The sequence below is a fragment of the Pholis gunnellus genome, assembly GCF_910591455.1.
Source record: "Pholis gunnellus genome assembly, chromosome: 4".
Classification (NCBI taxonomy): Eukaryota; Metazoa; Chordata; class Actinopteri; order Perciformes; family Pholidae; genus Pholis; species Pholis gunnellus.
The window spans coordinates 1,221,545-1,246,959 of record NC_136530.1 but is presented as its reverse complement, the minus strand read 5'-3'; the positions used below and the strand labels follow the sequence as shown (position 1 = coordinate 1,246,959).

At 43.7% G+C, this 25,415-nt stretch overlaps 1 protein-coding gene across 5 annotated transcripts in view; it reads left to right on the top strand.

Annotated features, from left to right (window-relative positions):
- Nucleotides 1-1,674: 1,674 nt before the first annotated feature.
- wwc3 (WWC family member 3) overlaps nucleotides 1,675-25,415 on the top strand; it is a 29,025-nt gene continuing 5,284 nt past the window's right edge. For 3 of the 5 annotated variants that reach the window (XM_079157234.1, XM_079157233.1, XM_079157231.1), the window contains exons 1-20: nucleotides 1,675-2,110; nucleotides 10,970-11,079; nucleotides 11,829-12,029; nucleotides 12,845-12,921; nucleotides 13,973-14,052; nucleotides 18,314-18,443; nucleotides 18,796-18,945; nucleotides 19,091-19,152; nucleotides 19,878-20,126; nucleotides 20,341-20,430; nucleotides 20,677-21,236; nucleotides 21,312-21,432; nucleotides 21,871-21,954; nucleotides 22,042-22,128; nucleotides 22,790-22,985; nucleotides 23,071-23,244; nucleotides 24,331-24,437; nucleotides 24,555-24,702; nucleotides 24,792-24,956; nucleotides 25,030-25,122. In XM_079157234.1, the coding sequence (XP_079013360.1) occupies nucleotides 1,965-2,110; nucleotides 10,970-11,079; nucleotides 11,829-12,029; nucleotides 12,845-12,921; nucleotides 13,973-14,052; nucleotides 18,314-18,443; nucleotides 18,796-18,945; nucleotides 19,091-19,152; nucleotides 19,878-20,126; nucleotides 20,341-20,430; nucleotides 20,677-21,236; nucleotides 21,312-21,432; nucleotides 21,871-21,954; nucleotides 22,042-22,128; nucleotides 22,790-22,985; nucleotides 23,071-23,244; nucleotides 24,331-24,437; nucleotides 24,555-24,702; nucleotides 24,792-24,956; nucleotides 25,030-25,122 (3,030 nt within the window). In that variant the 5' untranslated portion in view covers nucleotides 1,675-1,964. The remainder of the gene's footprint in view (nucleotides 2,111-10,969; nucleotides 11,080-11,828; nucleotides 12,030-12,844; nucleotides 12,922-13,972; nucleotides 14,053-18,313; nucleotides 18,444-18,795; nucleotides 18,946-19,090; nucleotides 19,153-19,877; nucleotides 20,127-20,340; nucleotides 20,431-20,676; nucleotides 21,237-21,311; nucleotides 21,433-21,870; nucleotides 21,955-22,041; nucleotides 22,129-22,789; nucleotides 22,986-23,070; nucleotides 23,245-24,330; nucleotides 24,438-24,554; nucleotides 24,703-24,791; nucleotides 24,957-25,029; nucleotides 25,123-25,415) is intronic. The other 2 variants (XM_079157235.1, XM_079157232.1) reach the window with 1 other exon arrangement.

Here is a 25,415-nt window from a genome sequence, read left to right as displayed (position 1 = left end):
GATTCAACATTACATTACATTTCATTACATTTCATTTAATTACATTACAGCCGTTTAGCAGACGCTTTTATCCAAAGCCACTTACAATCAGTGTGTTCAACATATTCGACCTGTTATGACGAGCTGACCCGTCTGAGGAGGATCATGATGAAGTAAACTGATGATGAAGTAAACCGTTGAGAAGCCCAGTGGAGGAGGAAGTACTCTGATGCTTTACTGCAGTAAAAGTACTAATACCACAAAGTAAAAAGATCCCACTACAGGTTAAAGTCCTGCATTTAAAGCCTTACTGGAGAAAAAGTATATAAATGTAGTTAAAGTTAAAGTATTGACTGATCAGAAAAAATGTATTCGTATCATATCTGATATTTCTGGATTCATATTTCTGCTGCATTATTGTGTATGTTGCATGTTAACTCCTTTATATTCTGTCATGGAAAATACTCAAGAAAAGTACCTCAAATTGTAAGTAAGTACAGTATTTGAGTATTTGAGTAGAAGTACTTTGCAATTCCACCACTGGAAGGTTAGGAGGCCTTTATGTGAGGGGCTGTGGCTGGGTTAATAATAATGATTATTATTATTTAATAATAACAAATTATTAGTATTTATTGTATTTATTTAATAATAATTATAATAATATTAAGACATATTTATTTATTTAATTAAATTATTATTAATAATATTAATATGATGGTTATGAGTATTAGTATTATTATTACTATCATTATAGTTAAAATCATATGTATTTTTTATTGTAATAAATTAGAATATAGCTTGATCATATTTCTAATAAATTACACTTTATGTACATTACAAACAATAGATGTTGAATTCAGTGAAATTATCTGTTTTCTGCTCAATATTTTTTCGATTTCTGCCTGTTCTGTTTGTTAAATGTTAATATTAGACAATTTACATTTTACATGTATACGGTAATCTTATAAGTGGGCCTTAAAAAAAACTATATTTAAAGAATTCTGCCTGTTTTAACTTCACTTATTTACATATAATCTTTATGTGGGCACTCAGAACCAGTAAACGACTGTAATGGCACCTGTTTTTATTAGTGTAGTTATTTTAATACACCTATGACACACATTGTTTTCTGGTCTAGAGACTCGTTTTCTTGCAGTAACATTTACCTTTGTTTGGCCTGTGACTTCTGTATACGGCCGATTGTCAATAAAGTTGTGACGCTTGTATGATGACAGAGGTGTTGCTGCTATATCTACTGAAGACACAAGATGGCGCTGGTATACCACTATAACAAAATAACTCGTCAGGGGGAGTTGTCCCTGATTTTAAAAGTTAAAACTCTTGTTTCTGTGTCGGTGGTTCGTTTACACATAAAGATATTATTTATTTATTTATTTAATAAAGTTATCGGGCAGTTATGTCACGTGACTCCACAGGGTTTGTTATCTGACAGCTGAACAATAAAGTTATCTAACTTTCTTCTTCTTCTTTTTCTCCCGCCACTTGTTACCGACTAAATTATATAGTGGACGTAAAAAAACCCATTAAATAAACGTTTTTTTTAACCGTTATTTCACAGCGACGATACTTTTTTTTTAACGGAGTCTTCCTATTGGACCGGAGCAGCTCGCGTCCGACCGTTTATGCAAATGAGGCTCTACCCCGAATATGGACACGGAGGAATGAAATATGGTGGAGGAGGAGGCGAACATGGAGGATCCGAGGAGACCGTGAGAGCTCCGCGGTAGTGGGTTTTATTTATTTATTTTTTCAACTTGTGGACGTTTTGGAAAAGAAAAACTCGGATGTACTTTCAGCCGAACTTCGGTGGGAAGTTTTATATTTCAGCCTCTGTTATTTTGCGCCGACGTCGAGTTCGTGGTAATGCTGTGAAGACCCGAGTGTTTTAACTCGGGGGTTTTGTGGAGGGGAGGTGGTGGAGGTGGATATTGAACCAGGGCAGAGGGCTCCAAGACCCCGACGCTATGCCGTGGATCAGCGGCGGTAAACGGGCAGAGAGCTCGGAGCTGCCGCTGCCGGCGGGCTGGGAGGAAGCTCGGGATTACGACGGGAGAGTGTTTTACATCGACCACAACACCCGACAGACGTCGTGGATTGACCCCAGAGATAGGTATGCTGAAGGCCTGGGAGTAACACACACACACACACACACACACACACACACACACACACACACACACACACATGTATATACAGACACACACAGAGACACACACATATACACTCAGACACACACACACACATATACACTCAGACACACACGCATATATACACTCAGACACACACACACACACACATATATACATACACACACGCATATACACTCAGACACACACACCCACACATACACTCGGACACACATAGAGACACACACACACACAGAGACACACATATACAGACACAGACACACACTCGTGTTTAATTCAACAATAACTTGCACGAGGAGATGCAACAGAGGGGCGGTGACTACAAGGGAAGGCTGTTTTTGTTTATTCATTTTTTTTACAAAAGAATTCCTTTTAATGTGACATAAAGTTCCGGTGGACCCTGAAGGCAGCACCGGTGAATCAGATGAGATGTGTAACGCCCATCGTCACCCAGCTGCTAATACTTTCCCCATTATCTTAAAAAAAGTCTGACAGCTCTGTGACATGAAATGTAGACACAGCCCTGCCTTTCCTGTGTGTGTGTGTGTGTGTGTGTGTGTGTGTGTGTGTGTGTGTGTGTGTGTGTGTGTGTGTGTGTGTGTGTGTGTGTGTGTGTGTGTGTGTGTGTGTGTGTGTGTGTGTGTGTGTGTGTGTGTGTGTGTGTGTGTGTGTGTGTGTGTTGTGTTTCAGCTGGCTTGTTCACACACTTGTCAGTTTTTTTTAGTCAGAGAAACTTGATGTCAAAACTCAAAACTCATCAGCAGATTTATGACTTCCAGTGACCTGAAACATTCCTTGTACACACACACACACACACACACACACACACACACACACACACACACACACACACACACACAGTGATCTATTGTTATCAGATTTCATTTTGATTTTCACGTATAAAAACACCTCCAGTCCAAGCTTCATAATGTAGTAAAAAATTAACCCATTAAATGTTTTTCTCACACAAGAAAAAAAGCTTTAAAAACTCCAACTCCCAGAAATCATTGTGGCAAAAAAGAATGCTAGGAATGCTAGCTGGGCCACTGGGAGAGCTGCAAGGATGTGCTTTCAGTCGGTGGGACTGAGATTATTTTCACCAGCCCAGAAACCTTTTGAGAGATTACTGGAGAATTATAGCACATATCTCAACTTTTAACTCCTCTGTTGTGAAGGGTTTAGTGTTTATGATCAGCTGATTCTAAGCAGTGGGAATGTAGAATGTAGCATGTAGAATGTAGAATGTAGCAGCAGCGTTTAATCTAGATAAGAAAAACCTGATTTCCTTGAAGGCTCCTCCTCCTCTCTGCTGGTTGATTAACCATTGTTCTGTGGAGCTGATAGCGTGTTTCTCAACATCTTACAGCGCGTGGAAGTAAAACATATTTATGTTGTAACACCATTTGCATGACTGAAGAATGTTCTGGTGCTGCTCGCTGATTTATGGGTTTATCTGGACCGGAGGAATGTCTCCTGTCACCACCTGAGAACTTCACTTTACAATAAATCACAGCGCTCAAAGCTCCACTCTCTGCTGCAACCCAAACAGAGACAAAGGTGTTAAAATGAAAGTAGTTTCCCTCCATCAGCTGCAGATACAAAGACTCAAAGACTCGAGATAAAACTAAGTGACAGCGAGCTTCAGACGTCACATGGAACCAGAAGAACTAACTCGTGTTGTTGTTCTCGAGCTGCAGAGATCAACCCAATAGTTCAGTTATGAAATGAATCTGCTTCTGTTTTGACAGTCGATCGGTTTGCGTTGTTGTTTTCTTTTAAAGTGAGACACTTACAGGTGAAGACATGTCAATATGCAAATGAGGCATTATCTCATTAAATATGTGCTAGTATTCATACATACAGAACAGCAATGTGAACGTTGGATAAAGCAGGTTCATTGTTCTTGTTTCATGTTGTTGACATATTTGAGTCTTTAAAGGTTTTTACATTCATGATCTCTTTGTTTCACTCATAAATCAGAAAATACTGTCAACAGACATAAAAACATCCATTTTCTCCATGTTCTATTAATGTATAAATGAGTGTGTGAGTGTGTGTGAACCTTCAGCACACAGAGAGGAATGAACGTGTAGAGGTTGGTGTGTGTAAGAGCTGCTGAAGTGGAGATTTATCATCAGAGTCTGAGAACAAACTCATTGAGAGAAAACGTCCTTTAAAGAGACGTTTAGTTCATTCCAGACATTTAGAGACTCTACAGGTGAATAAAACATGAACTCATAGATTCACCATGAAGCTTCACCACTTCATCACTCACACTAAGAGGAGGATTTATTGTGTTACACGTTTACTGACGTGATGTTTAAATATGCAAATGAGGCATTATGTAATGGTAACTGTTGGTGAATTCAGTATAAATCTACAGACGTAAAATAAATGTTTTATTTCCTCTCGTCTGAAAGAAGACGAGTTATGGAGGAAAAATAGAATAAAATCTCTAAATTGACATAAAAACAATGTTTTTGTTTTTAGTGTCTCGCCGTAAGAAAATAAATTTGATTCTCGCTTCTTAAATGTGAATATTTTCTGTTTTCTTTTCTCATTTATTTGAGTTGAGGACGTCAGTTTGATCAACAATAACAACGTCAGTAGTGCGTTAATGATTACCAGCTCCAATCAGCTTCATTATGACGCTGATGCTCATATTATTCACTGATATCTTCACTTTTCAGACTTTAATGGATCTGAAGATGATTCATAATAAAACCATCCTCTGAGCCCTGGTTTTGTTAAACCCGTGCTCGGTGCTTGAACACGAACGGAGACGTTTTACATCGTTCTCCAAAACAAGAAGACGACGAGCGTAACTCAGAGATCTGAACAAAGACTGCAGGTTTATAAAGTAACCTCCACTACAGAGAGATTATAATCATCTGTAAACTCATATTCATGAACTACATCACCCCCCCCCCCCCCCGCTGCTGCATGATTGGACGTTGGAGAAGTCTGTTTGATTGGATAGATGCAGCTTGTTGAAACCATTGAGCTCCACTAGTGCTGATGAAGAGGATGTCTTCCAGCTCCCTGCAGATCTTTTTCTATTTCTTGCTGCCTGTGGAATGAGCGTTATGTCAGGCATGCCGACTCTAATGCCCCGGGGGGGGGGGGGGGGGGGGGGGGGCTCTGCTTGCGGCCCAGAGACAAAGCAGAACAGAGGCAGTTCCCACGTGTCCTCCTCCTCCTCCTCCTCCTTTATTAGCTCTGTTATGTAACAGCCACGGCCGGCCCGCCGCTCGGCAAAGGGAGCCTTTATGTTCGCTCACAAAGCAAACCAGATTCAATTATTCTGGAAAAAATCTGTGTTTCCACCACCCAAAGGCTGTTCACATGCGCTGACCCCCGCTGCTATTGTGCTTCCCCAGTGGGTTCATTATGATGGCTCTTTTTGTGTTGTCTTTTGTCGGGGGGGGGGGGGTTACAAACACACCGTCGCTTTGATTTCTGTGTTCTCCTTCATGAGCAGAGAATACGTTTGTCTTCTGCTTCCACCTCGTTCTGGAACGTCAACCCTTCATGATCTCTGACAGCAATAAGAGCCGTCACTAGTTGCCCCCCGGTGTTTCTGCTTGGTGTGTAGGTCGGGTGAGGAACGCTACCTAAACAGGACGTGCCACACTCGGTGGACCGGCCTCTGGCTCCGGGGGCCATTGTTCTGCTCTTTGTTCCTCTTCCACACATCTGCACAATTCTTTATCCAGAAAGGAAAGAAACGTGTAGTTGACGGCGCTGAAGCCGCTCATTGGTGGCGTTTCTGTTTTTAACATCACAAACAAGTGCTCACCACGAAATAAGAGCTTTCACATCACCATCAACAAGAAGTACATCCACATGTAGTTTACACACTGTATGTAGTTGTCAGCTGATATGAGTCACTTTTAGCATCTTAGTACTTTCTTCACAGTTCACTCATTTATTATATTGTTGTTTTTGTTGACAGATGTCTCTGCTGTAATCCTACTAATGTCTAAATCTATCCTTCAAGTCTATTACTGCAGTTCTACAGTGTTTATCAAATCTATTAAGTATCTATAATATTATAAAATGTTTTATCAGTTGTGTGTTCTTCACAGGAGGAGTTACAGTTGTTGAAAAATGTTAATATAACTTGTTTATATTGTAGCTTTATAGTTATAGAAAATATCTCTTTTAGTTTCTAACTGTTATGATAAATAGATACCTCTCTCATAGCTGTACAGTCTGTATACATTTGCAGCCGGTTAGCTTAGCTTAGCACAAAGACTGGAAACAGCTAGCCACCTTCAGCGCCTCTAAAGCTCTCTGATCAATCAGTGAATCTCGTTTCTTTAATCCCTGTGAACAGGAAGTGCTTTTTATTCAGGGTTAATGTACACGTGTCTGTTGTAAACAAACGTACACATTCAAAGTTGGAATGAGCTTTTGTTTAGTTTTTTGGGTGTTGTGTCGGCCATTGTTGGAGCTTCCTCCTGGATGTGTGCTCGCTGATAGAGGTTGACACCCAGAACACACTTTGAGAGGATTATTCCAGAATCAGTCCGTACCTTGTTTCACTCATTGTGTCTTTAAGGTGCCTGTGACACAAAGGAGTACGACGCAGGAAGTAACGGATTAAAACCTTCAACCCTCCGAACTCAAAGCAGTTTATTCCCGTTACATTTCATGTTCTCTGTGTAACATAAAGTCCTTCATCTCCATAGAACAGAACCATCATGACCAGCAGCAGAGAGAACTAGAACACGTCATGACGACGTCAATCATGAAAATGAAGAAAACGCTAAAAAGTTGAATTTATTTGATAATTCATTTTACAAAAATGTTCAAACAATAGAATCTATATATTCAACAAGTGTTACCAATGTTGGAAAAAAAAAGTAGCCTCTACATGTTATGAATATTAATCTATTCGCACCATGAATAAAAGAATCATCCAATCACGTCGCGTAGAAGAACATATTCAAAACACACTCTGTTCTTACCTTTCACAATAAAAGCCCGAGACACATAACTAACTGTTGATAAGAGAGAACTCAAGTTGACTCAGTCAGACGCTGTCTGGGTCTAATTAATCATTTTATTTAAAAAAGAGTTGCAACCGTTAACAGGCGAGTATTTATTTTCGTGTCCACAAATCTCCGTTCCTGTTGAAAAGAGACGTTAAAGTGACAGAAAGACAAAAACTATCAACCGACACTACAACGAAGAAGACCAGACATCAGAAAGAAGAGTTAAACGTGTTGCGTGATAATTAAGTGTTTTCTTTTAGACTTTAATACTTTGAGCTTTAGTGAGGAAGCTTCCTGATACAGAATTGAGAGCTTGATTTCATATTAGAAGACGAGCTCTGCCCTCTCGTCCAGACTCCATCTAAATGTGACCGGAGACAGAGACCAGGGTCTACTTATATTTACATATATATTTAGGAGACCTATTTCCATAAGATTCAACACATAATGTCTGTCAGCTGCTCTGCAGCGCTGCACGGGGAGAGAGGCTCCACATAAATGACATTCCTCACAAAGTTGTTTTCCCACATTTCTTTTTTAACACCCAGAGGAATGTTTAGTGGACCGACGGTCTGAGGCTCTCCGAGTCCTCCAGGAGCTGTGAGTGAGCAGCAGGTGGTGGTTCGTGCTGCACATTTACAGTTAAAAGGGGAACATGCTGGATTTTCTGTTATCGCCTCCATCGTCGACGTCGTTTGTTTTCTGGTCGCATAAGCGCTGCTCGTCATCCAGAGGTCATGGAGTCAAGCCTTCGCTTCTTATTTGTGGACTTCAGCAGCCGGCTCGCCGATAAAAGACTTTATGGTTTATTATCCGCGTTTATCGTCGGACTGTGTGACACAACGGTTCCTACGATATGTTAGGAAAAGTTACTCCTCATTTCTAGTTTTTTCCTACGAATGTCATGAAACGCGTGTCAATTTCTGCTCGTTATAGCATACGGTCTTTTCAAAATAAACTTCAGTCTTTTCAAAATAAACTTCACAGGAAACTGCTTCGTTAGGTTGAGGAAAAGATGGTCGTTTTGGTTGAAATAACGACAGAAGTTCTGTTCCTGAAGAACCCGTGATGAATAAATCAACGATGACGTCGGCCTCCTGGCTGAGAGGTCTCTGTTTGTCGGACGTCGTCCCCCTCGTGTCTCGCCCTGTGGGTTGTTTTATTTGCGGTCTTTATACTTCCTGGTTCATGAATGCATGGATAACATACAAAAGTATTTCTCGGGATATTGAATAATAATTCCGGTTCATCATTTCTTTTGTAGGAATTGCTACGAACACTGCACATCATGAAATATAAGAAAGATGATATCGTGTGTTAAGTAACGCAGAGTCCACACATCTTAATCTGCACATTGTTGAAGCAGAGAAACAACCGTTGAGGAGCTGGAGGTGACGTAGACCAGGACCAGGTCTAGTGGCCCAGACTCCAGTGCCACATGTCTCTCCCATGCAGCAGCCCGTCTCCAGGCTGCAGATAGAAATATCTCGTGAGACTAACCGGGATGGCACAGATTATTCTAGAATTAGCAAATGTCTTTGACAACTAAATATATTTTTGCCGGCCGAGCGGCGTTTCTTTCCTCCACAGCTGAACATGCTTGTCATTCTGTCGGTGTCTCGCGTTTTCTATTTCAGATATCTGTCTCAGATCAACAGGATCCTGAAGAAATGTATTAATAATCTCATTCTCTGACTGCTGTTAGAGCAGCTTGTAACCAACCAAACCAGGATGTGTTCATGTATTAAGTACAAGTTATGTTTTTATACTTTGCGTTACCAGTGAGGTGAGGTTTAACTTATTGTTGCATGACGATGGGATGAAATGCAGACTGATTTAAAAACGGTTAAACTGTGTCTTTGATCTGAGGTTCACAGTTTCCGGAGACATTCTGCTGTCAAGACTGCGTAACAAAACCAACCATTCAGACCTGTGAGAGGACATGTTTCGCCCTCTGTCTCTGGAGGCGGGGGGGGGGGGGGGGGTCAGAGGTCAGAGGTTAGTTCAGGACTCTGACGTCACTCAGCCTCCCGGCCAAAGCTTATATAAATATATATATATATATACATCAAAACTACAGCGTGTGCCGTCGTTGTGGCTCCGCCTCCTCCAGTCGTTGTTTACATAAAACAACAAGTGTGTCTTTAAGGATTTACTAGAGACGTGAGTCTGTTTACCTTTGACAAACACTAAAGCAGCAGCAGCAGGTGAGGAGTGTGCTGCAGTTTGCTTTGTGCTTGTCTGCAGGAACACTGTGGCTCCTCCTCTTAGTCCATTAGTTCACTAAAGAGGAGTTTATACTCTAGATCTCTTTAGTCCATTAGTTCACTAAAGAGGAGTTTATACTCTAGATCTCTTTAGTCCATTAGTTCACTAAAGAGGAGTTTATACTCTAGATCTCTTTAGTCCATTAGTTCACTAAAGAGGAGTTTATGCTCTAGATCTCTTTAGTCCATTAGTTCACTAAAGAGGAGTTTATGCTCTAGATCTCTTTAGTCCATTAGTTCACTAAAGAGGAGTTTATACTCTAGATCTCTTTAGTCCATTAGTTCACTAAAGAGGAGTTTATGCTCTAGATCTCTTTAGTCCATTAGTTCACTAATCAGAACATCTCTTTGTCATGTTTTCGGTTTAGTCCACTTTCAGGGAATGTCTTCAAACGTCCATTTCGAGTCGAGGATGAACGGACTAGAACGTGTTGGTCAAACGTCACTGTGACCTCACCAAACACATTTTTGTCCATAATTTAAGAATTCATAAGCCGGTTATGATCAAATGAAGAAGTGAAGACATTTGATCTGCTTCTTCCCAACACAGCTCTCAGCTCGACACCTTTAACACAGAAAGAAGAGTTCTACATCAAAGAAAGCTTTGTTACTGTTGACGAGTCCTTACTATCTTATTGTGGTCTCTTTTAATATATTAATGAATTATTTACTTTGCTTATTTTTATTTTTTTTTTTAAAGAGCTGAAAGTTTGTTGTTGAATGCATTTTTTAAAACTTGTACCCAAATGTATTCATACTTAATACTTCAGCTGTGTACTTGTATTACGTGTTGGGCCCAGAGATTCTCTTCCTGATGATGATGATGATGATGATGATGATGATGATGATGATGATGATGATGATGATATACATTTAATAACAGCTTTAATGGTGGAGGAGAGAATATTCTTCAGAATGAACGTTTCTTTCCCCTCGATTATCGTTGAAAACATCTTTAATAATCGTGATGAATGAAGCAGAGCTCGTTAACGCTGAGAGGACAAAGATCACGTGTGGAGACAGAAACAGGTTTCTGTAAAGTTACACTCTAAGAAGAATTATGCAATAAAGCTAAATGTGGTGTTAAAGGTTTCAGTTGTTTATGCAGACGGCATTCATTGTCAGTAGTAGCTGCTGTGGGTCAGATGATGGGAACTCTAACCCAGTTAACATGGAAACTCTTCATGCTACTTTTCATTTTTCTTTTTCTTTATTTATTATATACATTTTTATTTGTTATCGCAATGTTTCAATTTCTTACTTACGGGAACTTACGTTTATTGTACATTTTTATACTTAAAAATAAAGTAAAATCAATAAATAACAGAAATGAACACACAAGAAGAGTCTATTGTGAATCTTTGGTTATTTAATGAGTTGTATAAATCTTATTCTATTTTGTATTATTATCTCTGATTGTTTGTATATGCAGTCCTAATAGTCTTCCAGCTCTTCCCAGACTGTGTGTTGTGTTTGTGTTTATTATCTCTTCAGCTGATATAAAGAGCGTTTCTCTCTGTTATTGTTTTACTGAGCAGCTTTTAAATCATTTCAGGATCACCAAACCGCTGACGTTTGCCGACTGTGTTGGAGATGAGCTGCCGCTCGGGTGGGAGGAGGTTTATGACCAGCAAGTGGGAGTTTACTACATCGACCACATCAACAGTGAGTGCATCCCCATCCAACTACAAGTACTGAACCCAACCACTGATTGAGCTGTTTCTGCTCTCCAGGGAGACGGCAAGACCCCAGTGCATGATGGGAAACGCCTGGCTGTCACCTGATTGGCTCTTAAGTTTTGACAACAAACGACGTGTTTTGTAGAATATCCTCATTTTCTGTGTGATTGTAAATGTTTAACTCTAGATTGTTGGTCTCATGTCACAATGAAGGTTTAACCTGTGGACAAAGATCTTGTGTGCTTGATGATAATAATAATAATGATAATAATAATAATAATAATAATAATAATAATAATAATAATAATAGAGCTTATTTAAATAGCACTTATCAAAACAAGGTACAAAGTGCTTTATAAGGCAGAAGAAAATATAATAAAAGATATATGTTGTAACAAGTTTTGAGAATCACGTTGGACGCTCCTCATTTGCATAAAGTTGAGCTTTAACCTACTTTATGCAAATTAGGGGCGTCCAGCACGACTCTCTGCCTCTTAAAAACTCCCGAAAAAGGAAACAAACGAGCCAACTTGTTTGTTGTAAATCCGAGGCTGCAGCCCGCGAGTGAAAGCGTTCGTCCAATCAGGAGCGGTTTAGTATCTACCGTTCGTCGAAGTCTCGTAAACGTTCTGAATGTTCCTCTAAACAGATCCTCGACTGCCATGAAATGCCTTGCTCCTTCTTCTTCTCTTTCTCCTTCTTCTTCTCCTCCTCCTTCTTCTCCGGTTCTCATAGAGACGACCCAGATCGAGAACCCGCGGACTCAATGGCGTCAGGAGCAGGAGCGCATGCTGAAGGAGTACCTGGTGGTGGCCCAGGAGGCCCTCAAAGCCAAGAAGGAGATATACCTGGTGAAGCAGCAGCGTCTGGAGCTGGCTCAGCAGGAAATGCTGCTCTTCCACGAGCTCTCCGAGGACAACCGCTCCATCACCAGCAGTAAGACATCCAGCTCGCTCTCCTCACACACTACTAGGGATGAAACCTGGTTCTGAACAGGAACCGGTTCTAAATGAGTCAAAACTCAGAGTATCAATAAGGTCCAGAGTTAGCGGTTCTGCTATCGGTTCTTTCGAAGTTTTGGAGAGAGAAGGAAACATTGTAGAACTCTGGTCGTCTCAAACACAATAAAACCCTCTCAAGTAAGTTCACCACAACATGTGACCATCAGTCTGTTGGTGGAGCAGCCGTCAGGTAACAGTAGTGATGTCATACGGTAGTGACGTCGTACGGTAGTGACGTCGTACGGTAGTGACGTCGTACGTAGTGACGTCGTACGTAGTGACGTCAGACGTAGTGATGTCATTGATGAGCTGAGAATTTTAAAGATTTTAGAACTTCTTGTGTTGCTGTGCTGCTATTTGTTTACATACAAGAACAATAAAGAAATGTGGATTCTTTTCTTAATTAATTTACTTTCTTTCTCTAAAAATACTCAAAAAGAACCGGTAAGAGTATCTATAACAGAACTAGCAGCGATACCCACAACAACACCCGTCTCTACACACAACCCTGTGTTTTATATCAAAATAAAACATGCGTGAAAGGACGAGAGCTGACCTAATAATCTGCTCTATAGTTAAAGTCCCTTCAGGACCTTGATGGGGGGGGTTAAAGATCTATCGCAAGATCTTCCGGATCCTCCATTCCTGCTGTAGCCTCCACCCAGTTTACCCTCCACCTGCCCACCAGCGTCCACACGTCTGCACGTCATGAACTAACCGCTCCATCTTTTCTTCTTCATGTGTTCTCAGCGCTCTCTGGCTCGTCCTCCAACTCCAAATACGACCCCGACCAGATCAAAGTGGAGGTGGCTTGTAGACGAGAGCGGGTAAGTCTTCATCAGCGGAGGAGAACAATGGTTCTGAGGCTTTCTTTTGGGGAGGGGGGACCGGGGTGTGGCCCCTACAGGATACTGTGGCTGTGGCCCCGGGGGCCTCTGGAGGATGAGGATGAGATCATCATCATCATCATCATCAGAGGGTCAGGCTGAGGCTAGCTCACTGACTCACATGTGAGGGTGTTTCCTGGATTGAGTTAAACTCAGAGTTCAATAGAAATCTCACTTTATTCTTTGTGTTTAAATAAAGTCTTCCTCCCAGAGATCGACACTGATGTTAGAAGTCACAGTGATTTATATCCAATAATAAATCACTGCTCATCGTTTCTTTATCTCTGTCAATGTCAGATATGAGCTTCACATCCGGAGGTTTAGTCAATAAAAGGGCAGAGAAGCAGGAGAACAGAAGTACATTTTTATTCCACAAGATAAGTTCACACCATGTTTTACTCAAAGGGAGGTGAAGATTATTAAAATAATATTTATTAAATAATATCTGACCCGATGAACCTTTATTTAAAGACTCGTGTGCAGGTTTAAAGAGGAGTGATTGAAAAAGTGGCTAATAATCTAATAATCTTTTTTGTACTTTCCCGTACAATAATAATAATAATAATAATAATATAACAATAATTATTACAAAATTAACTATAATTTAATGTTTAAAAAAAACATGTATTGTGGTCAATATGTATGTAAAATATGTAAAACTAAACCATCATCAGACTTTCTGTCAGGAGGAAACTAAATATACTAATAAATATACTAATAAAAGTGAACGTAGATTAATTTAAGTTTGAGTTTTCATAGCTTTGATAAATGATATCTTGTAATAAGAAGAAGCATGAATCTCCGCCGGCTCTCGTTACGTTGAACCACAGAAATCCAGCGTTGTAATAAACTCATTCTGATATTTAACTCTGTTATAACCTTGGTGAGCGTGCACACACACACACACACACACACACACACACACACACACACACACACACACACACACACACGCTGTATAAACATGACTCAGCTTTTATTTTGTCTGCAGCTCTCCAGACTGAAGCAGGAGCTGGCTCAGGTGAAGCAGGAGCTGCAGTACAAGGAAATGGGAGTGGAGACCCTGCAGGAGTGAGTGTTCCTCTGCCTCCTCCCTCCTTTTCCTCCCTCCCTTTTCCTCCCTCCCTTTTCCTCTCGTGACCACCACCCATCTCCTTCCTACAGCTCTGCTGCTCCCTTTTTCTGTTCCCTCAGTGTCTCCTTGTGTTCAGACAGAATATTTAGCAGATTTTTACATTTAAAATCATCTTTCTTTAGTTTCACGTCTCACAAATCCAGTTTAATTAGATATTTATACATAATATTAATGTAAGTGGGAACTCTAAAGAGCCAGATGCCCTTTGACCCAAATAGAAAAGTAGAATCAGGAGATCTGCTTCGTTTCCTTTCTAGTTTGCGTCGGTATTTGAACACATAAGCGTCTTTTGTGCTGAGCGGTTCCAAATTTCATGTTAGAATTAAAAAGGCTCCGCCTCTCAAAGAGGAAGAAAAATAGAGAAAAAGGCAAATGGAGGGAGTTTTTTTTTGATGGAAAAGGGTGGACTCCACCTCAGGAAGAGGATGCACCAGTGGAGAGCAGGGAGCCAAGGCTCGGCCTGGAGAGGAAGTCACTCCGAGGAGGAGGAGGAGGAGGAGGAGGAGGAGGAGGAGGAGGAGGAGGAGGAGGAGGAGGTGTGGGCTTCGAGAACAGTTTAAAAACACAGAGATATCTGGCAGCAAATTCCTCTGCACTTCCTGAGTCCTGGCAAAGAGAGCGAGTCCCTTATCTCTGAGATAATACGCGACTCCAGTGATTCCCAGAATAGCCGGGAGAATACACAGCTGGCAGAAAGCATGGAAGCATCCTCCTCGTGTGTGTGTGTGTGTGTGTGTGTGTGTGTGTGTGTGTGTGTGTGTGTGTGTGTGTGTGTGTGTGTGTGTGTGTGTGTGTGTGTGTGTGTGTGTGTGTGTGTGTGTGTGTGTCCTATTGTTTTCTTCTGGGCTGGTTTGAGGCCCTCCGGCTGTTGTTTTCCAGATCTCAGCTGTTGTCAGCAATATAGCTAATTGTTCTCCGCTCCATGTCTCATCAGATAAAGCAAAAACTTGTGACGCAGGAATGCCCCCCCCCCACACACACACACACACACAAACACACACACACACACACCTTTAATGGTCACACTGAGTTGGAGTCTCACCTCCTTCGGACTGGTCTCTCTCAGTCTGAACTGGTGGATTTAAGGACTAAATGAACCTGAAACTTGTCAAGAAGATGTTTGCTTCTCTCCAGTACACAGGGTGTGGTGGTGGTGGTGGTGGTGGGGGGGGGGGGCAACACAGGCAGGCACTGAGGGGTGGGTGGTGCCTTTTTTTTTTTTTTTTTTAACTAAGCATATAAACTCCCAGGCTCTGCCAGTGGGGTTGGTCGGGGGGGAACAAAGCAGAGCTTGTTTTGGGAGGAAGAGGCCGGGTCGCTGGATGAACAGTACCTGCTGTTGAAGGAAGCGGGTGGTGCGGTAACATCGGGGGGGCACGTGCCCAACAAACCAACCAACTGACCTGTTTCAGTCCTGATGTTCTGTAGTGTGTGTGTGGTTCTCCTCCACAGTCAGGGTTCTACTGCAGCAGATGAGTTCATAGAAACAGAGCAAAGACACCAGACTCATTCACTGAAACACTGATTCTACCTCACAACACAGGAGCTGCTGCTCTGCTGCTGCTAACATCTGGTCGTGAGTTTGTGTTGTTGAGACTTTAGTGTTTTAAAGAGTTAGTTCAGATTCACTAAAGTCACAAAATATCTAAACTTAGGAGAAAGGTTCTCTCAGTAGAGATCAGACCTCCTCGGCTCCCTGACAGTCAAGATGGCGTCGATAACAGAAAGTGTGATTTATTCATCTGGTCTGGAGCCTAACTTAACGTGGACCGTCACATATTATGTATGTAATTAAACTGCAGATGTATTATAAATGAGACCAAACCGTTCTACGGACGTCAGCCTTTGAGCCACAACAACGTGTCCAAACATCACTACGGTCACTTCATATCAGAGAGTTTAAAGTCTTCACTTCGCACAGCGAGCCTTTGAAAGTGAGACACAAACATCTCATCATGTGGAAACAAACAGAGGACATCATTCAGAGCGGCCTGTCACATGCACTGTCTAAAGTAAACACTTCAGCGTTACCTCCCACACTGAAATACCTCAGATGTTCATCTGATGAATCTTTCTTTTATTTTGAGTGACTGACCTGCTCTCCTCCCTGTTAGCTCGTCAGATGATGAGAGAAGTTCTTCTTCATCTAAAACTAAATAAACTGGATTCTTCTGCAAACTAGAATCGGCTGGTTGTGCATTTAGAGCCCAGCAGCCACATGTTAACATTCAGAGAGATAATGATTTATCTCCAGAATCATTATCAGTAATGCGACCGCATCTTCTCCCCGAGGAGATCGATTACGTAACATTTCAACAAAGCAACTATTAACGACGTGATCTTAGTTTTGACCTTTTCTCATCACTGCTCTCATTTCTCTTTAAGTCTTGTTCTCTGTAACATCAAAGTTCATCCAAGAACATGTGAACTCATATATATATATATATATATATATATATATATATATATATATACATACTTTGTTCTCCGTGATAAAAACTAGTTTCTTAATGCAATATAAATAAAACAACATGAGTAAAGATAAATCCAATACCAGTATTTTTAAATGAGGGAATGAAATAAGGGAAAAAACCCAAAATGTAAAGATAGTATTACTGATGACGTCTCTATAGTCTATTTACAGTCTAAATTAATTTATTATAATATGTATTTACCTTTAACATTATCATTCATTTAATGCATTTTTTTACTTTTTTAAGTTACATAAAATGTTTTTTGCTTTTTATTTAGTTTTCTCTTTATTTAGATATTTAACTCACAGTAATATTAATCGATGGTTTCAAGGCTGCTTAGACGTCCACAGAGCAGACTGTCCACTACAGACTGTCCACTACAGACCGTCCACTACAGACCGTCCACTACAGTCTGTCCACTACAGACCGCCCACTACAGACCGTCCACTACAGACCGTCCACTACAGACTGTCCACTACAGACCGTCCACTACAGTCTGTCCACTACAGACCGCCCACTACAGACCGTCCACTACAGACCGTCCACTACAGACCGTCCACTACAGACCGTCCACTACAGACCGTCCACTACAGTCTGTCCACTACAGACCGCCCACTACAGTCCGTCCACTACAGACCGTCCACTACAGACAGTCCACTACAGTCCGTCCACTACAGACCGTCCACTACAGTCTGTCCACTACAGACCGCCCACTACAGACCGTCCACTACAGACCGTCCACTACAGACCGTCCACTACAGTCTGTCCACTACAGACCGCCCACTACAGTCCGTCCACTACAGACCGTCCACTACAGACCGTCCACTACAGTCCGTCCACTACAGACCGTCCACTACAGTCTGTCCACTACAGTCTGTCCACTACAGACCGCCCACTACAGTCCGTCCACTACAGACCGTCCACTACAGACCGTCCACTACAGTCTGTCCACTACAGACCGCCCACTACAGTCCGTCCACTACAGACCGTCCACTACAGACCGTCCACTACAGACCGTCCACTACAGACTGTCCACTACAGTCTGTCCACTACAGACCGCCCACTACAGTCCGTCCACTACAGACCGTCCACTACAGACCGTCCACTACAGACCGTCCACTACAGTCTGTCCACTACAGTCTGTCCACTACAGACCGCCCACTACAGTCCGTCCACTACAGACCGTCCACTACAGACCGTCCACTACAGACCGTCCACTACAGACCGTCCACTACAGTCTGTCCACTACAGTCTGTCCACTACAGACCGCCCACTACAGTCCGTCCACTACAGACCGTCCACTACAGACCGTCCACTACAGACCGTCCACTACAGACCGTCCACTACAGACTGTCCACTACAGACTGTCCACTACAGACCGTCCACTACAGATGTGAACACAGACAGATGTGCACGTCTGTCAAACACATCAATGTTTATTAGACTGAGGTTTGTCAGAAATCCAAATAAAAGAACATCGAACATTAAACGTGGGGTTTAAACAATAAATAATAATTTTAGGTCGTTTGGACGAGGATGAATATTTATTTTAGATAAAGAATTAATAATTGTTTGTTAAAAACATGAACATTTTGTTTCTATTTCGTACTTGATTTCTGATTTAATGTGTTTTATTTGTTGTGATTATGTAGCTAAAGGAACAGTAGCTCATGCTAATGCTAATGCTAACAGGAGATCTTACTGCGTGTGTTCTGTGTCTCAGGATTGACAGAAAGATGTCCTCCAGTCAGACCAACTACAAGCTGGACGAGGCTCAAGCCATCTTCACCGAGCTGCGCAGCATCAAGAAATCCATCAGTACGGGCGAGAAGGAGAGGCAGGACCTCATCCAGGTAATCCACGTCCTGACGAGGTCCTCTCTGCTGACCTCTAGTGTCCGTCCTGCTGCTGCTCAGCTTTGTCTTCTGATTAAAACACATTTCCAGACGTCTGAGTCAGCGTAAAGCAGTAATATGTGAGGAATGATAGACGGTGATTCAGTCCACATCTACAGGCATTTCCTGTTGATGTCTGTTTATGAACACACACTTCAAATGTTGAAATCAATCGTTATAAAAAGATTTCACAATTTAAAATGCTGACTCTTTGTCCCGCTTTGTTGCTCTTTACAAGTGAGTGATGTTTATTATTATTATTATTATATTCCCATCTTTTTAATATTCTCTTCTCTTTTCCTTCCCACAGTGCTTAGCAAAGCTGACGGTGAACTTCCAGAACAGTTTGTCCGTCCAGGACTCAGCCGGCGACGTGACGAACAGCACCGGAACCGCTGAGGACTCGTGTAACCTGCAGCAGTACTGTGACACCGGCTGTCAGACGGACATCATGGGAGAGGTAGGAGAGAGGGGGAGGAGGAGGAGGAGGAGGAGGGGGGGGAGAGGAGGTCAGAATTTTGTAATTCTTTTTATTTATTGGCTTGTTTCATGCAGACGTGTACTTTGTTCTCCGTGATAAACGCTGGTTTCGTCTCTCTTCTCAGGATTCCACACATTTAGTGGACAAAGTCAAAGTCAACTGGCAGTACGAGGAAGCCAAGAAGAAGTAAGTGTGTCTGTGTTTGTGTGTTTGTTGTCGTCGTCCTGCGACACACTGGCACTGACCAGAGAGAGAGAGAGGGGGGGGGGGGGGGGGGGTTATGAGTTAGTATTTACGCCCTGGTGGACGCTGAGCGATGTCTGGCCAGTGGAATGAGCTGGGTGGTCACATTCTTACCACGCTGCTGCTGACTGTGTGCTGCCTTTGTGTGCATGTGTGTGTGAGGGAGAGAGAGAGAGAGAGAGAGACACACACACAGAGAGAGAGAGAGAGACACACACACACACACACACACACACACACACAGAGAGACCCTGCTCGGTGGTTTAAACACAGCGTTTGGTTAAATGTTTCTCGCCTAAATTATAGTCGTTGGCGAAACAATCTGAGGTTCTCTAAAGACTGATTGGTGACAGACATCCAGCGCACACTGCAGCTGTGAGGGCAGCACTGTGATGATGATGATGGTGATGGTGATGATGATGATGGCTGCAGCAAGACTTGTGTGGTGACCCAGCTACATGAGTCAGCCATGACATCAGAGACAGAGAGCTGTGGAGACATTGATGCTCTGTGACTGAGTCACATTAACACTTATTTCATCAGGAAGCTGAGCTCTGAGCTGCTGGTAGACGAGTTATTATTATTATAATTCTAGTAGCAGCATCTCGTGCGTGGCTCTGGTATAGAACGCTCTGAACCCGGTGCGCTGCGTTGCTCCTCCCTCTCAGGGTGCAGAGCATCCAGCACCAGCTGGCACAGCTGGACAGCGAGAGCTGGTCGGGACGGGCCGAGGCGGACCGAGACCGGGACTTCATGCAGCTCCTGCGCGAGAAGGAGGCGCTGCTGCAGGAGCTCATCCTGGTCAGCAAGCAGCAGCACGCCGCGGAGACGCTGCTGCAGCTGGAGGAGGAGCGCTCCCGGCTGGAGGAGGAGGTGCAGAGGGCCCACAGCTCCCAGAGCCAGGGAGCCAATCAGAGGTGAGGAACATCTGGACTGCTGTTGATAGTTATTTTCTTATTATCACATCAGTAAATATATAAACGGTCAATGTAAATCAGGTTTCAAACTAAGACAATAAAACACACACAGTACTTCCACTTATCTGCCTCTGAAAGTATAAACTTTACAAAACTCTTTGAAAGTACCGGAAGAACTCCAGATGTTGAATTTCTTTTGCACCCCTCGTGACAGGATCCTGCAGCAGGAGAAGAGGAACGCTCTGCTGAGACAGCTGGAGGAGGCGACACGCATCACCACCTACCTCCACTCCCAGCTGAAGAGGTGCAGCACACACACACACACACACACACACACACACACACACACACACACACACACACACACACTCGGTCTTCATGATGTGTTCACATGTCATCTGTAAAATATGAATTATGGATGTAGTTTTGGTGATAAACTTGAATAAATCCAGTAGTTTGAAGGTAAAAGAGCGAAAAAGCACTCATCCTTCCTCATGTGTCTCCTCCTCTCCTCCTCCTCCTCCTCCTCCTCCTCCTCCTCCTCCTCCAGCCTGTCGGCCAGCTCTCTGACGGTGTCGTCCAGCAGCAGCCGCGGCTCTCTGGCCTCCAGCCGCGGCTCTCTGGCGTCCAGCCGAGGCTCCCTCAGCTCCATCAGCTTCAGCGACATCTACGGCCTCCCGCAGTACGAGCGCCACGACGCGGCCGGGGAGCCGCTGGACCCCCACCTGCGCTACCTGCTGCAACCGGAGCCGGCGTCCCGGGACTGCTCCGTGTTCACCCCGGACCCTCTGACCCAGAGCAAGAGCAAGCGCTTCCACGACACCCCGCAGTCGCTGGCCTCGCTCTCCTCCCGCTCCTCGCTCTCCTCCCTGTCGCCGCCCAGCTCCCCCATGGACACGCCCTACCACTCGGCCCCCCAGGACTGCCCGCTCACCCAGATGACGGAGGAGTACATGGAGCAGGCGGGCCGCGGCCTGTTGGAGGGTCTGCGGGCTCAGACGCAACCGCCGCCGCCCCACAACAACACCGAGGACGGCGGCGGCGGCGTTCACCCGCTGGACAACAAGAGTCACCGAGACGCCGCGACTCAGGGCGCCTTCACCTCCACAGGCAAGTGATCTGATCCTCGTCCCGGAGGAGGGAAGAGGACCGCGTGTCTTAACTGGATGTGTTTGCCCCGTTTAGGAGTGACCCTGAGGGGGAACAGCGCCAACAGGAGCGGTCGACGGGCCCGGAGAGTCTCTGCGGGCGTGTCGGAGGACGCTCTGGCCACAGACAGCGGCGTGTTCGAGGCCTGGGGCAGAAGGTGAGCGCAGGTCCAGAAACAACCAGCTCCTCTTTGGAGCGACTGCGCCCCCTAGTGGCAGAGGAGGGAACCTGCAGCTCCCACAAAAACTGTCAGCTTTGACAGTTTGTGGTGTTTGTTTGCGATTCAAGTCTGAAAGACAGCAAAGAAATGAGATTTATAGATCTGAATATCTGAATAATGTTAGGAAATATTACATTTACTCAGAAATCATTTCAAATAGCAAAAAGACTACAGAAACTGAAGGAAACTGTCAGGAGAACTAATGATATATTATGAGATAGTATTATTATATTAGACGATATATTGTCCCAGAAGTCATGTGATGAACTATTGTTGTCAGATTAAAGATCTTTAAACACTTAAAGGCTTTACCTTCCTAACAATAAACAGTTTATTAGCTTTAAGTTACTCAAAGACTGACGTTTGTTTCTCCAGCAGGGCCGAGGAGTCCGACGAGATGTCGTACATGAAGGACCTGACCTCAGTGAGCGAGCCCACCCAGATCCAGCTGGGTCTGCTGTGAGTGACCGCTCGGTGTGAGTAGCCCCCCCCCCCCCCCCCTCCCTCCCCCCCTCAGGGTCTAACTGTGCGTCCGTCTCTCTGCAGGTGGGAGTCCAGTCCTCAGTCCCTCCGGCTGCATCTGCTCCAGCTCAAGAATGTGAACAGGTCCGCTGTGAGAGACGGCTTTAAAGTGTGAGTTCAAGAGGGGTGCTTAGCTTAGCTTAGCTTAGCTTAGCTTAGCATAGAAGAGTTTATACCTGCTGTAGTTCACTGATAACATTATTTACATGTCATGGGATTATATTATTGTATATTTTAGATGTTTTAGAAACAGGTGGTGTTAAAAATTCAACCTTTGTTTCTCTATAACTCATTTAATACTTGACTTCTGATGGTGATAAATTAGTTTATGAGTTTATAGATGATTATAATCCCTCCTCTCTAGTGGAGGTTAGTTTATGGAGTTCTTCAGCAGCTCCGTCTGCAGAGGCTCCGAGCGTGAGCGGAGGCGTTTCGTTGCGTTATTCTCTGAACCAGCAGAGGGCGCACAAACAATCAGCTGAAGATTCAAGAAGAGAAGAGCGTAACTCAGAGTTATGAGCAAAGACTGCAGGTTTATAAACTACTAACACTATGGAGGATTATAATCATCTGTAATCTCATATTCATGAACTACTTCATCACCTTCATACACACCTGTAGAGAAAGAAGTCCCGTATTAAATGTGTTCTAAAGAAACTAAGGCTGATAAATATGTACTTTATTTAATTGTTAAGACTTCAGGCTCTGTGCAACAGGTGCAAGCTGTTCTCAATAAGCAGAACGCTCAGCTCATTCATCCGTTCATGTGCAGGTATGTGAAGGTGCACTTGGTTCCTCTGGACGCCGGCCGGGCCTGTGCGTTCTACTGCTGCACGGCGCTGGAGCCGCAGCCTCAGATGAGCTTCAACGAAGGCTTCCGCATTCCCGTCGCCGCTAGCGCCCTGGGGGGGGGCGCCCTGCAGCTGTCCGTCTGCTCGCTGGGCCCCGAGGCTCAGGAGGAGCTGCTGGTGGGTCGACGCAGACCGAGGATCGATTCTCTCCTGTGATACGCGCCGATATCCTGAAGTTAAGATGACGTGTTTTCCTCTGCAGGGCACCACTCAGGTGAGCCTGGCCGACTGCGAGGGAAGCGCAGAGATGATGTACCACTGGCTGCGAGTGCAGACGCTGAGCGGGACGCCGGAGATGAACCGACCCGAGCAGAAGAGCCTCGGCCACCGCAGACACCACGACGGCCAGGAAGACGAGCAGAGGGCCCGAGCCATGGTGAAGAACACACCTACACACACACATATATATATATATATATATATATATATATATATATATATATATATATATGTATGTGTGTATATATATATTGTGTTCAGGGAGACGGCTGAGACGCATTACAACAAGAGTGGAAAAGTGATTTAGAGAGAAATTAAAATCAGATTGAGGTCATTAAAGTAAAGGATCAGAACAAAAGAATTAAAGGAGCAAAAACACACTCTGAAGTCAGTAAACCATCAAAGTAATTGTTTTAGTAATTTATAGTTCATTTTCTTCATAGAAACACAACATTCAAATAATAAGGAAGTGAAAGATTGTATTTGTATTGATTTAAACAAATTGAATCATTATTATTTCTGATGTATAATAATGAGTTTAGAGCTCGTGTTAGAAGTCAAACAGCTCATAATTCATCTCTAATAGCTATTTTATATTCACGTGAAAATATCTTCAAACTACTGGATTTATTCTAGTTTATCACCAAAACTACATTTTACAGACGACACGTGAACACATCATGATGACGTGATGATGTTCCTTCAGCCAGAACTCGTGTTCTACGTTCTGCACTACGTCTCCTTTAGGACTTTATGTGACATGTTCTCTCGGCACCATACCAACGTAAACAACACACTAACTGTATTCAATAATATGATCGTCCAGTTTATTATCCATGTTCTCTTTATAGACAGTAATATCCCTTCTCCTGAAAACTAAATACATAAATAACAGAATATAAACAAATGTACTGGTTATACCTCAAACATGTCAACCTTTCCTTGAATTGCCTTCACCCCACAAGGACGCATTCCAACATGTTTCTACAGACTCTGTTCTATCACCACACACACATTCACTAGTACACACTCAATGACGAATCACCGACCCACAGTCATCACTCATAAAGTCATGAAACTGTCTGAGAGATGAGTTCTCTTCAGCTCTCAGTCTGCAGGTGTGCAGCTCATTACACTGAGTAACAGACAGGAATGTGTCTCACATGCCAAACACACAATGAACCCAGACTGTCAGAGGGCGGAGGAATGTTAGTGTTTGATGATCTGCTTTTTGACATTACAGGACGCTCTGCTGTCCCGCACCACCACCACCACCACCTCCACCCATCTGGAGGAACGGGAGGCCGAGCTGCAGAGGCTGGAGAAGAAGGACGAGGTGGCGTCTGAGAGGTGGCCGGCATTTTCCAGCTTGAATCAAGTTCTGTCGTGTCCCGAGACAAACTGCACTCATTGTTTTACCTCCAGCATATTTGTGAAAGTTGACAACGAGGGTGTTGCTTTTTGCAGGAGTTGGCAGGCGGAGTCGATGGACAGCGGCTGCAGCAACAGCACGCCGTTCATCGCTCCCTTCTCAGAGGGGCTGTGTGCAGAGGGCCTGTGCATCACCACCGGGGGGCGCTGTGACCAGACGAGCAGCAAACTGTCCACCGTCAAGGTACAAGTCTGGGCCACTGCTCCTTTTCTATCCACTGACGCCTTAAAATCTGAGGCACGGATGCCATTTAAGTGCTTTGTGTTTTGCAGATGGAGAAGGCCACCATGACAGAAGGTCTGTACCCAGAGCCGGTGCGAGTCCGGCCCAAAGAGAGGGGGGGTCGCTGGGGCCACGCCTCGCCGTTCATGCGCGGCAGCACCATCGTTCGCTCTCAGACCTTCTCTCCTGGGGCTCGTAGTCAGTACGTCTGCAGGGTGAGTTCTGATGTTGTTGTAATTGTTTCTGTTTTCACAGCTACATAAAATAACCAACTTTACCTTTTTTCAGTTGTATCGCAGCGACAGTGACAGCTCGACTCTACCAAAGAAATCGCCCTTTGTCAGGAACACGTTGGAAAGAAGAACGTTGCGATACAAACAGGTACAGTCTCATTATTCTCCAAGCGTGCACATATAAAGGTGTGTTCACACCAGACGCGAATCGCGTTCATCGCGCCATTCGCGCCGCCGGTATCGCCGGGGATTATTTGTGTTCATTCGCGTGCATCGCGCTGGACGCGCCGGAGAGGGGGCGTGGCTTATCTATGGGGTCAGATCAGTCTCAATAATTGCAAATGCAAACAGAAAGATTCACAAATGCACACAGAACAATTCACAAATACATTCCAATGCACAAATAAATAAATTACGATTTATATAAATGTAAAAAAAAAT